Genomic DNA, 14,520 nt, shown 5'->3' on the forward strand with positions numbered 1-14,520 from the left:
TCTTCACCATGTGATCACGGTTATCTTGAGAAGGTTGGGCAATGCATTTCCCTTTTAGTTGTGTCAAGCTCTTCTTTAGCCTCTCATTTTCTTCTTTGAGCTTTTGATATGAATCATCATTTGTTCCTGCAAATTCTAGCTCAAAGGAAGATTTGCTTGTTGACAAACAACAAGCATTAGCACATGGTAATATAGTATCAATTTGAATACATGTGCATGAGTGAGGTTGTTGGGATTTTAAATTTTCTATCACAACCTCATGAGCAATGTTTAATATGATATGATCATCTATAAGATTTTCATGAGAACATAGAAGCATATCATATTTATTTTGAAAAGCTAGATTTTCAACTTTTAGCTTTTCTATTTGGTCCTTAAGCAAGGTATTCCTATTTACTAATTGAGCGATACAATGTAAAGCGTTATCTTGCTCAATTGAAATAGTTTCATACCTTTGGACCAAATCAACATGAGAGCACTTTAGCTCCTCATGTTCTTTAGTCAACTCGTCAAAGTGTTGCATCTTTATGGAGAGAATATCTTCTAGCCTTTGACGAGCTTCGCTTTGTTCTCTCGCTCTTTCTAGAAGTTTGAGCATGACCGCCTTATCTTCTTGGCTTAGGCGAGCGTAGAGATGCACAAAGCTTCTTTCTTCCTCCTCATCCTCGTTTGTGCTTCCGCTATCATTTTCATTAGCTACACAACACATGTGGGAATCGAAATGGGAAGACAAACCTTTTGGAGAGGTGGATTCATCGTTTGGTCTCCATCGTTCATTTTCTCCTTCTTCCTTGCAAGGGTTAGTATCACAAAAACTAAAGGAAGTTGAGGCATTAAATGAACTATTATGTTTGGACTCATCAAACTTGATTTTAATTCTAGTCCAAATATCATGCGCATCGGGAATGGATTCGTCATAGTTTGATATGAAGGCACGATAATCTTCTTTGCTAAGAGAATTGTTTAAGATGTCAAAAGCTAGGTAGTTTAAGCGATAACATCTTTGATCCTCCTCGGAATTAATTTTTCCATTAAAACTAGAGGGGAAAATACTCTTGTCAATAATTTGTTCTAATTGAGGATGTATGGTTCTAAAGGCATTTATCACACTAGTAGACCATGAATCATAATTAGAACAATCATCAAATAATATCTCAAGAGTTACCTCCTTTTGAGTTGCGTTCGTTGGAGGAGTCTTCTTGTTCTTTTGGGATCTTCTACGAGCCATCACTTCGAGTTGTTAGACTCAAGATGAAGTGCCTAGCTCTGATACCAATTGAAAGTCGCCTAGAGGGGGGGTGGATAGGCGAAACCTGAAAATTAAAACTTTATCCCCCAACTAGATCCTTGATTAGTGGTTAGAACAAGATGAACAATTATCGGAGTATAAAAAACTAAGTTCTTGCTAGTAAAAAGTATAGCTTTCAAATAATGCGGAAGTGATAAATCAATACAACTAATAATTCTATGATAACAAAGCAAGAAAGCTTAGATGAAAAAGAGCACTAACTCAAGTTCTTTTCTTGCGGAGTGTTGCTTCACTTAAATGATATTTTAACTTGAAGCAACACCAAATGATATGAGCAAAGAATAGTGCAAGAGAACTTAGAGTAAGAGAAAGCAAACAAATCACAAGCAAAAGCACAATGAACACAGGTGATTTGTTTTACCGAGGTTCGGCCCTCGAAGGCCTAGTCCCCGTTGAGGAGTCCACTTAAGGACGGGTCTTTTTCAACCCTTTCCCTCTCTCCCGATCACACAAGGATCGGCGAGCTCTTCTTCTTCTCAAGGATCACTCTCGATCCCACAAGGACCACCACAATCTTTGGTGTCTCTTGCTAGCTTTTACAAGCCTCCAACACTTTGGAGGAAGTTCGAATGGGAGTCAAAAACTCCACGCGCAAATGAACACAAAGATGTAGCGCACACTATCTCTCAATGAATCTCACAAGGCGCTAGGGCTAAACTCAATTGAGTAGCTCTCAATTGCTTGCTCTCTCTTTTGTGGCACTTGTGTTGGGTGTAGTGGACTAAATCTTGTGTATATGATGGATCAATGAATATAGGTGGTTGGGAGGGCTTGAGTATGTCAACTAGATGACTTGGAATGTTGCTTGGACTCCCACACCTTGAAGTGGCCGGTTGGGGTGGTATTTATAGCCACCATCCAAAAACTAGCCGCTGATGAAGTCTGCTAGCGATGGGCGCACCGGACAGTCCGGTGCACACCGGACATGTCCGGTGCACCAGCCACGTCATCCTAGCCGTTGAGATTGGAGCTGGTCGACCGTTGGAGGCTTTGTCCTCATGTGGCACCGGACAGTCCGGTGCACACCGGACAGTCCGGTGCCTCTCTGATCCTCTGCTCTGACTTCTGCCGCGTGTACTGTTCTGCACTGTTTCCTGTCAGAGTCGACCGTTGGGCGCAGATGACCGTTGCTCCGCTGGCACACCGGACAGTCCGGTGCACACCGGACAGTCCGGTGAATTTTAGCGGAGCAGTCTTCGTGAAATCCCGAGGCTGCCGAGTTCCTGAGGCCGCGTTCCGTTGGAGCACCGGACACTGTCCGGTGTACACCGGACAGTCCGGTGAATTATAGCGCGCCGGCCCCAGACTTTCCCGAAAGGGGCGAGTTTGAGTCTGCGTTTCCTGGTGCACCGGACAGGTACTGTTTACTGTCCGGTGGCACACCGGACAGTCCGGTGCGCCAGACCAGGGGTGCCTTCGGTTGCCCCTTTGCTCCTTTTATCTTGACTCTTGTCTTGTTCTTTTTATTGGTTTTATGTTGAATCTTAGGCACCTGTAGAACATATGATCTAGAGCAAACTAATTAGTCCAATTGTTTGTGTTGGACATTCAATCACCAAAATCATTTAGGAAAAGGTTTAAAGCCTATTTCCCTTTCACCTACACGCAGCACGAAACCCTTCTATACAAGGCTCAAGTGCACAGAAAAATCTATGGAAGTACACCTTTTCATCTACAACTTGGGTGTCTATCTCCACCACACTATTAGGGGCTTTTATCAAAATTTCTTCCTTCCACCTATACAACATACTGAAACTATCATCCCAATTGCCATATATCTCTTTTAAAGCTTCCTGCATTCCTTTCCAAGTCACATCATAACTGACCCTATAGTTGTAAGTGTCTTGTAACCTCTTTTGCAAAGCCTTCTGAGCTACCCAAGCTTGATTGGCATTCCCATAACTTATCCGGCTGCTTGAAGCACATTTATGCTAATTCACTAAGACAACAACCTTCAAAACAAAATAACGATGTAAGTAACACCAACTTATGTGAACTAAATTATACAATTGGAGAGAAACAGAAGAAAAGGTTAGTACCATAACACTAGAATCCGGTCTTGTAGAACCATTCAGTTTCCAAGGGCATGTGCAATCATTCCCTTTGCAGTACACTCTATATCTATTTCTATCCGACTTTGTTATTCCAAGCTCAAACTCCTCATTTATAGCATATTGCCTCACAGCTAGTCTAAACTCTTTCATCGATGGATATAGAGTACCCAACTTCAGATCAGGGTGATCATCATCGTGCAATATGTTGACCATTTCTGCATTTTCATCATCAACTGGCATGGCAGCATCTAGATCACTTGGATCAAAACTATTACTTTCCGATTTAAAATGAGATGCAAAGTTACTTGGTTCTAGGTGGGTTCGATTCATCTCCTCATCCTCATCTCCAAGTCCCAAGAACACATACATCTCATCCTCATCACAGATTCTAAACATATCACCCTGATCCCCATTATCCTTATTTTCAGCATTCTCAATAATAAAGCTACTTCAGTCAATAGACATGGTGTCATCATCATTACCATCCATGATGCGAACACGCAATTATCACCACCTATTTCTAGTGTTAGCACAAATTATTACACATAATGATGAAACAGATGCTGCAAAATAAGGTGCTGCCACAAGAGCTGCGACAGAGGGGAGGGGATATGTTACCTGCAGAAGGAAGTGGCGCGACAGGATATCACAGGCTTGGACGACCCCCTATTTCCACCAGCTCGACGCCGGCTCACATCCGTCTGTGTAGGAAGAGAAAAGGTTACAGAGTGTAGGGAAAGGGCAAGAGAAAGGATACAGAGGGAAATGGGAAGATCACCTGAAAAGGGAAGAAGGTCGTCGTCAACGTCGCCGATGTGCCGCAGCGAAGAAAGGGTTCGCCGTTGAGTGTGGCCGCGTCGTCCAGAGAAAAGAGGCAGAGAAGAGAAGAAAGGAAATGGAGAGATGAGACGGGAGGAGACGGCGTTGCGTTCAGGCGTAAGAGCAAAAGCGGCACATAAAGACACGGGCCTACCTGCCAGAAACACCAAAAGCCTTCCTGATCCGTTTTGAAGAGCAACCATGTTTGAGTAACCCGCCGGCCTCCCAACAGTGTATTTTGAAGAACGACGACTAGAGTGACCTGTTTTGACAAATTTCTCGGCTGGGCGTGGGCGGGTTTCTGATGTTGGGTTGGGAAGAGAAGAGATAGCTCGTCCTCAGCATCCGCCTTCCTCCTCGGCGGCCATGCTGCTCCGCCTCCGCCCGCCGCGGCACCCGTCCACCGCGGCGGCCACAACCCTCTCTTCCTTCCTCCCCTCCACTTCCTTCCGCCGACTCATCCCCTTGCCGCGCTGGCGCCCCCCTCCGCGCCGCCGCCTCTCCGCCGCCGCCAAGGGTAAAGCTCTTTTTCACAGCTTTGACTGATGCTGGCGAGAAACGGAGAAGAGGTGCTTACTGCCAAATTTCTTCTGTGGTGCTAGATTCGATCGGCCGGTTGGATCCGCGCCAGGAGCGGTACGACGTCATTGTGGTCGGAGGCGGCCATGCCGGATGCGAGGCCGCCCTTGCTTCGGCTCGCCTCGGCGCGCGCACCCTGCTTCTTACGCTCAACATTGACCGGATTGCGTGGCAGGTCTGCGCTGAGCTAACTTTGCCCCGATGGTAGATATTCTAGTCAAGTTCATGACTGAAATTACTTGAACATTGACTCCTGATGCCACATAATAAAAATCATGTCCCTTATATGAAGAATCGATCCATCAAACCCTGCAGTGTAGAAATTTAGCAATGTGAAATCTCACCTGTGATAGCATTTTTGTAGGGCACAGATTCTGTTCCAAGGTATGAATGGACAATAGAAACTGAAGAGATGGTTTTTGATTATTATGTTGCATATCTTAGTATGCTATAGCCTATAACTATAAGGAAACATTCTTTGTCAATGAATTCCATTTAAATTTTAGTATTAGAAGTGTGGTTCTGCTTCAACTCATCTTCTGCCCTACCCAGCCTTGTAACCCTGCTGTTGGTGGCCCTGCGAAGTCTCAACTTGTCCATGAGGTAGATGCCCTTGGTGGTGAAATTGGAAAAATTACTGATAGGTACGAGTTCAAACGTCTTGTTGTCTGGAGAATGAGTTTCTCTGAGTGCAAATGGCTGAGAGTCCAGATTTTGATTGCTAGTTAATCAACAAAGATATCTTAGCATACTGATTGCATCTTCTTCTGATAGGTGCTACTTGCAAAAGCGTGTACTGAACAGCTCAAAAGGCCCTGCTGTACGTGCACTGCGTGCTCAGACTGATAAGAGAGAGTATGCAATAGAGATGAAGAACAGTGTGGAAAGGTCAGTGTATACTAAGTTGCTAACTTTACTTGGATTTGTAATCTTGTCTGGCGCCTCCATAAGTGGTTAGTGCTACATAATTTCTGAATATGTTTCGTTTAGCTGACCTCATTTAAGTTATGTTAATTTGATCATCATTTCAGAGCTTCTTAGGTTGTACTCACAAAATTGTGATCTTTGGTTTAAACTATATCAAACATGACACCTTCTCAAAATTTGGCACCAGATATTGTTGTTACTGTATTAAGACCATGGTTCTGCATGACTAGTCTTAAGTTCTCAATGTAGTAAAAAACACTCAAGGTAGATGTAAATATTTTAATCTTCTGACATAAGAGTTTAGCATTTTTTTCTGCTTGCCAACTTTTGTCATGCTTTGCTGATATTTCTTATCGTTGATCGCATGTATTGTGATAGATTTCACATTGCTTATTGACTATTTTGTGTATTATGCTTCAGCACAGAAAACCTTTTCATTAGAGAAGCAATGGCTACAGAGGTTTTAATTGGAAAAAATGACAGCATTGAGGGTGTTCGCACTTTCTTCGGCATGGACTTTTATGCACCATCTGTTGTACTTACCACCGGAACATTCATGAGTGGTAAGATTTGGGTTGGTAGGACATCAATGCCTGCTGGGCGAGCTGGAGAGTCAGCTTCTCATGGACTAACTGAAAACTTGCAGTTTCTGGGTTTTGAAACTGACCGCTTGAAAACCGGTACACCACCACGAATTGATCGCAGAACAGTTGATTTTTCTGGATTGGAACCCCAGCATGGTGATGAAGAGGTATATAGTACAGAACAGAATTTTCCCACTTATATTGAGAAATGCATATTCAATAATGCAATAGCTTTTCATTACTGTCTTTTCTATTCATTTTGATTTGCATTGTATAATGCATGTCAAAGCAAAGAACAAGATAAGTACTTTCAAATTAAATGCTGCAATTCTGTATCAAGTATTCCCTCTAGTTCTGTAGTTCTTGTCGCCCAAAATATAACTTTGACTATGTTTTATTATTACAGCATATACAACAAAATAGCAAATATGTCAGTTTCTTAAAGTACTTTGCAAGACTAATCTGTATATGTTGTCTTAGTATCTTCAAATTCAAACTAAATATTTGAAAATTTATTGATAGCCGAAGCTCTAAAATTTTGACCTCTAACATTGTCCAAACTGACAATAATTGTGGAGGCGGAGGGAGCAGCTAGATATAGCAGCATCGTGCTTTTGAAATGGTCCAGTTATAGTGGTTTCTCTCTAATTGGTTTCTGTAGTTTATAAATCTTATAAGAAATTATGCCATGAAGAGTGTTCCTTGCATGTGTAAGATCAAAAGAAGCCTTGAATTAAGTACACTGGCAAACTTACAGAGAATAATCAATATGAGTTCACTAGCTGTTCCCACCATTTCGACTACACGGAGGTGTATTCTCCCACAGGAGTTTTATGACATTTCCTGCATCTAGTATATGCTGTAAACCTTGCAGGTCCATATGGTAAAGGAAATCAGTTGCATTTTTAGAATGTAGGGCTTGTCAGGATGGTTAAGCTTGAAGTTCAAGTTACTTTTGTGTTACACATTTTTGGGGGGATAAAAGGATGGTTCCTCTTGAAACAGGTAGGTTGGTTTAGTTTTGATCCTGAATTTCACGTCGAGAGAGAACAGATGTGCTGCTATCTAACACGAACTACAAAAGAGACGCACCAAATTGTTATCGACAACTTAGATGAAACACCAACTTATGGTGGTTGGGTTGAAGCGAAGGGACCAAGATACTGCCCGTCAATTGAAGACAAGGTAATGTATAATGGACCTTGTTGGTTTGTTACATGGCAAACTTCTTTTATTTTGATTATTGGATTGCCAACAGAACTTGTATTTTTTCTTGCAAAAAATTAAGTACTATACCTACAACGACTGATGTACCCACTAACCCTTGTTGCAGATTGTAAGGTTCAAAGATAAAGAGTCTCATCAGATCTTTCTTGAACCTGAGGGTAGAAATGTTCCTGAACTATATCTACAGGTATGTTCCTCCTTCCCTATCTCCATTCGCGATTCTCCCCTTCTTTGGTCAACATTGGCATATATTGTGCTTCTTTTCTGCTTGTCCCCATTTGTTTGTGAAAGTAATGTCTGTGTAATATTGCTCAACCAAACCCTTCTTTTTAAGATGAGAAACCTACTAATTATGATTATTTATACATCTTCATTAGGGCTTTTCTACTGGGCTTCCTGAGAGATTGCAATTGTCCCTTGTGCGAACTATACCAGGGCTGGAGAACTGTCTAATGCTAAGACCTGCATATGCAGTTGAATATGATTACTTACCCGCATATCAATGCTCAAGATCACTTATGACAAAGAAGATTGAGGGTTTATTCTTCTCTGGCCAGATAAATGGAACAACGGGATACGAAGAAGCTGCAGCTCAGGTTTATTCATTGTTCTGCTTGTTCTTCATTAGCTAATTGCAGTTTGTATGGTTGGTTGGACTAGATTTGCTGGATCTTAAACTTGCTGATTGCTGTATATAGGGTATAATTTCTGGAATCAATGCAGCTAGGCATTCTGATGGGAAATCATTAATTATTCTTGAGAGGGAAAGCAGTTATATAGGAACTCTTATTGATGATCTTGTTACAAAAGATCTTAGAGAGCCCTATCGCATGCTAACAAGGTATGGAATTTTAGTATAAGACATTTTTATTATTGATGCTTAAATTACTGGCGTTGAAAATACCTTTTTTTACTTCTACTTCTACAATATATAGTAAGCCTGAGCAGTGTTATGTAATATTTGTGTTATTTAGTTAATAGCTGAGTTTATCCTTTAAGAGGAAGTATTAGGTGCACAACTGGACAAGAGTATATTGGTGCACATGTGCATAAACTCAATCTCATCCCTCAGATCCAATTTGAGTGACCCAAGTGAGAGGTGGGAATTCCCTCATCCTCTTCTCCACCTTTTTACTGGACTAGATTCAGTTACGAGAGGGGATGAGAGAACTCCCACCTTAACTTTGGGCCACTTGGATCGGATGAATGGGATAATGTTAATGATTGTGAATTCCTGTAGGCTACAGATACACATGGTTTTATTTCGGTAACACAAAATTACATGCTGAGTTCTTTGAGTTTTTATGCTGTCTAGTGTCTAATCAAATATGACTAAACTCCCCCCCCCTTTTTTCCTTTGTTTTTGTTGGGACATTTATGGACATCCAGCCGTTCAGAACACCGGCTATTGCTTCGATCAGATAATGCTGATAGTCGTTTGACCCCTTTGGGACGAGAGATTGGTTTAATAGATGATAGACGTTGGGAGCTTTATCAGTCAAAGCAAGCCCGCATTAAGCAAGAGAAAGAACGGTTGAGATCTACAAAAGTTCCAGGTGAGCATCATATGTTTTCTTAGCTATAAGGACATACCTTTGACATATATTTAGGTGTCCTTGAATGCATGCTTTTAGATTTTGATGCAAAATTTACATAAAAGTATTTAGACTTTATCATGGAACTACATAAGTAGATGTGTAATGACATTTAAGAGTTATGGTAACATATAATTAGAAAGATAAATGATCTTATAGATTTATTGAAGAAAATTGATACCTTAATTGACAAGAAAGGGAGGAGCCAATATTTTTTTTTATACATCAGTGGCCAATGTTTTAAAACACATGTACTAGAGAATCATGTGTTTTGACTGTAATTAGTATATAAAACGCTGTTAGCGTGGTTCACATGCTCTAGCTCCAATGTTCTGTTATCAGGAGGTGAATTTGCTGCTGAAGTTACTGCAGTATCCAACCAACCTGTAAAGGATTCATCTACACTTGAAGCCATATTAAAGAAGCCACACGTACAATATAAACTCCTTGACGAGCATGGATGCGGAAATGAAAATTTATCTCGAATTGAGAAGGAATGTGTAGAGATTGATATCAAGTATGAAGGTTTCATCGCACGACAACAAAGTCAATTACATCAGGTAATTGCTTATGGGGTTATGCGATAGTGTTATGGAGTAGATTTACGATGGAAGCTGAACTGCTAGAACAATGGTACATGAATCGTTCGAGATGTCCAACAGTAGCACATTATGCATGATTTCATTTGTTTTGTTTTGTTTTGTTTAATTGATAAGGCAGCTAACTTTTGTGTTGTTTGTTTTCTCTCTTTGTTAAGATCGTAAACCAAGAACACAGGAAACTTCCTGAAGATTTGGATTACCACTCAATGACAAATCTATCACTTGAAGCTCGTGAGAAACTTTCCAAGGTAAGTTCGGGGACAAGGCTACATCTTTTTCTGAAACTTGGTGTCATGTGCGAGCACAAGGTCAATAATGTAGATTAGGAGCCAATTCTGTAGGTATTGTTTTATCTAAGATTGTACTGTGTGATTCATTTGCAGGTGCGTCCACAAACAATAGGTCAAGCTAGCAGAATCGGCGGTGTGAGCCCAGCAGACATGACAGTTCTCCTCATTTGGATGGAGAGCAACCGACGCATGGCTACCCACAGGAGACAGCGAGAGCAGCTGGGATCAGTTGCAGTCGAGTCGGATGGTTCTTCAGAGGAGGCCGTCCAAGCCAGCACGGCATAAACGTGGGGAGCTTCTGGCAGCTGAACAAGGAACAACAAAATTCGGTGAGGCATCCAGGGAGCCTGCGCGTCTGTGGTACAACGATGCAGGGAGGCGCCAAGTGCATGCATGTCTTTTCTTGACGACATGAGGAAATAGTCGGCCCCCTGGTTCCTTCATGTTGTGCCTCATTGTCTACCAGTATGTGTGCATGTTGTTTAGGAATGCTGGTGGAATACAGGTTGATATTTGCAGTAGTAGAATTGAGAGAGCAGACTGTAAAGAACGACAACAAATAGGGGTTTAAAACATACATTCGCACTCACTTAGCTAAAAAAATACACTTTTTGTGTGTTTTATACTTTATACTTAAGCAAAATATAGATATTTTTACGAAATTAGATGAAAAGGGCGTGTTGGATCTAGCCCACCATGTGATACCTAAGGCCTAGGTATGACACGATGATTGAGCTGGGGGTAGACTGTACTAGACCACGTGAGGACCATGCCATCACATCTTTGCAAGTCGGTCGAGACTTTTGGTTGCTTACTTCTTTCGGTTGCTTACTTTTGTGGCGGAGAGTGGAGGAAGGGACGATGGCGGCTAAGGTTTGCTGTCACTCGAGCCACCTTATAGGAGATATCGCGGAGATTGAAATTATAGTTTCTTGCTTGGTATATAAAATACATTTATGCATGTTATATGGTAGACGCGTTGAGATTGGGTCCAATAACCAGTTCAAAATAGAGGATAAATTATTGTATAGGTTTGAAACATGTTTGAACAACTATCATATCGAAATAAGGTTTAACTGTGTGATATATGGAAATTATAGCAATGCACCAGCACCTAACTAGTATCATATGAATCTGTGTAGGGTTGCAAATCGTCGGGTAAAATCATGCCCTTACGTGTACCGTTTTTCACATTTAACCTATCCGTTTTCGTATTTCCGAAAAAATACGAAAGCGAGACATAAACCGGAGATGGTCTATCTTGCCCTTTTTTACCTAGGTTGAACCCATATTATCTCGTATTTGAGAAATCAAGGATCAACCTGTCGGGGACCATAATTAGGGGTACCCTCAAGACTCCTAATTCTCAGCTGGTAACCCCCATCAGCATAAAGCTGCAAAGGCCTGATGGGTGCGACTAAGTCAGGGATCAGTCCATTCGAGCGACTCGAACACGCCTCGCCCGAGCCTAGCCTCGGACAAGGGCGGCCGACCCCGGAGGATTTCCGTCTCGCCCGAGGCCCCCCTCCAACGGCGAACATATTTCCGGCTCGCCCGAGGCCCTGCCTTCGCTAAGAAGCAACCCTGACTAAATCGCCACACCGACCGACCAAGTCGCAGAAGCATTTAATGCAAAGGTGGCCTGACACCTTTATCCTGACGCGCGCCCCCCGGCAGAGCCGAAGTGACCGCCGTCACTTCGCCGCTCCACTGACCGGCCTGACAGAAGGACAGCGCCGCCTGCGCCACTCCGACTGCGGTGCCATTTGACAGAGTGAGGCTGATAGGCAGTCAGGCCTCGCCGGAGGCACCATAAGAAGCTCCGCTTCGCCCGACCCAGGGCTCGGACTCGGGCTCAGCCCCGGAAGACGACGAACTCCGCTCCGCCCGACCCAGGGCTCGGACTCGGGCTAAGCCCCGGAAGACGGCGAACTCCGCTCCGCCCGACCCAGGGCTCGGACTCGGGCTAAGCCCCGGAAGACGGCGAACTCCGCTCCGCCCGACCCAGGGCTCGGACTCGGGCTAAGTCCCAGAAGACGACGAACTCCGCTTCGCCCGACCCCAGGGCTCGGACTCGGGCTAAGTCCCGGAAGACGGCGAACTCTGCTCCGCCCGACCCCAGGGCTCGGACTCCGCCCTGGCCTCAGCCGTCGACCTCCGCCTCGCCCGACCCAGGGGCTCGGACTCGGCCTCGGCCACGGAAGACAGACTCGACCTCGGCTACGGAGGAGCCTCCGCATCACCCAACCTAGGGCGCAGGCCAGCCACGTCAACAGGAGGCGCCATCATCACCCTACCCCGAGCTGACTCGGGCCACAGGGAACCAGACCGGCGTCTTATCTGGCTAGCTCCGCCAGATAGGCAATGATGGCGCCCCGCATGCTCTGTGACGACGACGACTCTCAGCCCCCTTACGGAAGCAAGAGGACGTCAGCAAGGACCCAACCGCTCCGACAGCTGTCCCTCCGCCAGGCTCCATCGCTCCTCCGACGGCCACGACATCACACCAGCTGGGTGCCAAAATCTCTCCGGCTGCCACGACGGCATGTACTTAGGGCGCTAGCTCTCCCCCGCTAGACACGTAGCACTCTGCTACACCCCCATTGTATACCTGGATCCTCTCCTTACGCCTATAAAAGGAAGGACCAGGGCCCTCTTAGAGAAGGTTGGCCGCGCGGGGACGAGGACGAGAACAGGCGCTTGCTTGGGGCCGCTCGCTCCCTCTCCCGCGTGGACGCTTGTAACCCCCTACTGCAAGCGCACCCGACCTGGGCGCGGGACGAACACGAAGGCCGCGGGATTCCCACCTCTCTCACGCCGGTCTCCGGCCGCCTCGCTCTTCCCCCCTTCGCGCTCGCCCTCGCGCTCGACCCATCTGGGCTGGGGCACGCGGCGACATTCACTCGTCGACCCAGGGACCCCCCGGTCTCGAAACGCCGACAGTTGGCGCGCCAGGTAGGGGCCTGCTGCGTGTTGACGAACAGCTTCCCGTCAAGCTCCAGATGGGCAGTCTCCAGCAACCTCTCCAACCTGGGACGGTGCTCCGTTTCGGGAGTCTTGAGTTCATGTCCCTCGACGGCAGCTACGACATGATACTCCTTCCACCGCCGCGCGACGACGACAATGGCGGCTGGCAGCCCGCCCGCCGGCGGCGGAATCGGCGACGTCTTCCCCGCATGGTGGGAGAGCAACCTTCGAGCTCGCCCCGTCCTCTCCCCCGCCGACGGAGGAGGAGGCGGGGCAACCAAGGCCAAGCAGGAGACAGCGCCTCGTCGGCTGTCGAGCGAGCCGACGGCCCCAGCACCCCAACGGGGGGCGCACCGGGCGTCGACCTCGCGTTTGAGACGAAGGCGAGCGCCGTCTCCCCGCGACACGCCAATCCCGAGCAAGCGGACGACGTCAGCGCGCTCGCAGAAAGCTTGCTGGATGTCACCCTCGCACCTGAGACGACGGTGCAGTCAGTCCCCGACGTGACTTCATCACCGCTCGTCGACCAAAAGGTACCGACCGATTCCCATCCTACGTCATTTGGATTCAGCCTCAACCCGCCTAGCGACCTCGCTTTGGCGGACGTTCTCGTAAAGGCGAGTCCAAACCCTCTGGGGTTTCGCATGCGGTCCCCTTGGGACCGGCTGACGGACGTCTCGACCTACGGGCCCTCTGGGTCCGAGGAAGACGACGGGCCCAACATCTGTTGGGGTTTCTCTGGACTTGGCAACCCCAGTGCCATGCGGGACTTCATGGCCGCATGTGACTACTGCCTTTCCGACTGTTCCGACGGTAGCCGCAGCCTCGGCGACGAGGACTGCGGCCCAAGCCACGAATGTTTCCACGTCGATCTAGGGGGTCCCTCCGAAGGCAATCATCTCGGCATGCCGGAGGACGGTGATCTCCCTAGGCCAGTGCCCCGCGTCGACATCCCACGGGAGCTAGCTGTGGTCCCCGTTCAGGCAGGGGGCCATGACCCACAGCTCGAGCAAATCCGCGGGGCGCAGGCCAGGTTCGACAAGGGAGCAAGGGCGCTTGAGCCGATCCGCCGGGACGTCGGGCAGGCATGGGCGGGCCAACCCCTGGCCGGAGAAATACGTCATCTGCCCAAGGGTTTCCAGCACCGCGTCGCCGACGACGCCAGGGTCAGGCCGCCACCCGCATCTAGTGGCGTCGGCCAGAACCTGGCTGCCGCAGCGATGCTTCTCCGCGCGATGTCGGAGCCATCAACCACCGAGGGCCGGCGAATCCAGGGGGAGCTCAAGAATCTCCTGGAAGGCGCCGCGGTCCGACGGGCCGAGAGCTCTGCCTCCCGAAGGCAGGGATACCCCTCGGAACCTCATGCCGCGACTTCCCGATTCATGCGGGAAGCCTCGGTCTACACCGGACGCACGCGCAACACCGCGCCTGCGGCCCCGGGCCGCCTCGGCAACGAGCACCATCATCGCGACCGTCGGGCCCACCTCGACGAGAGGGTGCGCCGAGGCTACCACCCCAGGCGTGGGGGACGCTACGACAACGGGGAGGATCGGAGTCCCTCGCCCGA

The 14,520-nt window shown here is 46.9% G+C and overlaps 1 protein-coding gene across 1 annotated transcript; it reads left to right on the forward strand.

Annotated features, from left to right (window-relative positions):
* Window positions 1–4,451: 4,451 nt before the first annotated feature.
* Window positions 4,452–10,608, forward strand: LOC100383575 (uncharacterized). The gene is made up of 13 exons (NM_001176223.1): window positions 4,452–4,699; window positions 4,785–4,936; window positions 5,314–5,405; window positions 5,536–5,649; window positions 6,109–6,439; window positions 7,278–7,457; window positions 7,606–7,686; window positions 7,877–8,095; window positions 8,198–8,340; window positions 8,889–9,055; window positions 9,437–9,654; window positions 9,852–9,944; window positions 10,080–10,608. The coding sequence occupies exons 1-13, from the start codon at window positions 4,549–4,551 to the stop codon at window positions 10,269–10,271; spliced, it is 2,133 nt and encodes a 710-aa protein (NP_001169694.1). The 5' UTR covers window positions 4,452–4,548; the 3' UTR covers window positions 10,272–10,608.
* Window positions 10,609–14,520: the final 3,912 nt, after the last annotated feature.

The sequence above is a fragment of the Zea mays genome, chromosome 3 (genome assembly GCF_902167145.1).
Source record: "Zea mays cultivar B73 chromosome 3, Zm-B73-REFERENCE-NAM-5.0, whole genome shotgun sequence".
In the NCBI taxonomy this organism is placed as follows: domain Eukaryota; kingdom Viridiplantae; phylum Streptophyta; class Magnoliopsida; order Poales; family Poaceae; genus Zea; species Zea mays.

Bases quoted from the DNA above. Each gene is read 5' to 3' on its own strand.
- LOC100383575 (NM_001176223.1), top strand. From the start codon at position 4,549: ATGCTGCTCCGCCTCCGCCCGCCGCGGCACCCGTCCACCGCGGCGGCC. The intron at 6,440-7,277 runs GTATATAGTACA...CTCTTGAAACAG, and splicing joins CCCAGCATGGTGATGAAGAG to GTAGGTTGGTTTAGTTTTGA. The intron at 8,341-8,888 runs GTATGGAATTTT...ATGGACATCCAG, and splicing joins CCCTATCGCATGCTAACAAG to CCGTTCAGAACACCGGCTAT.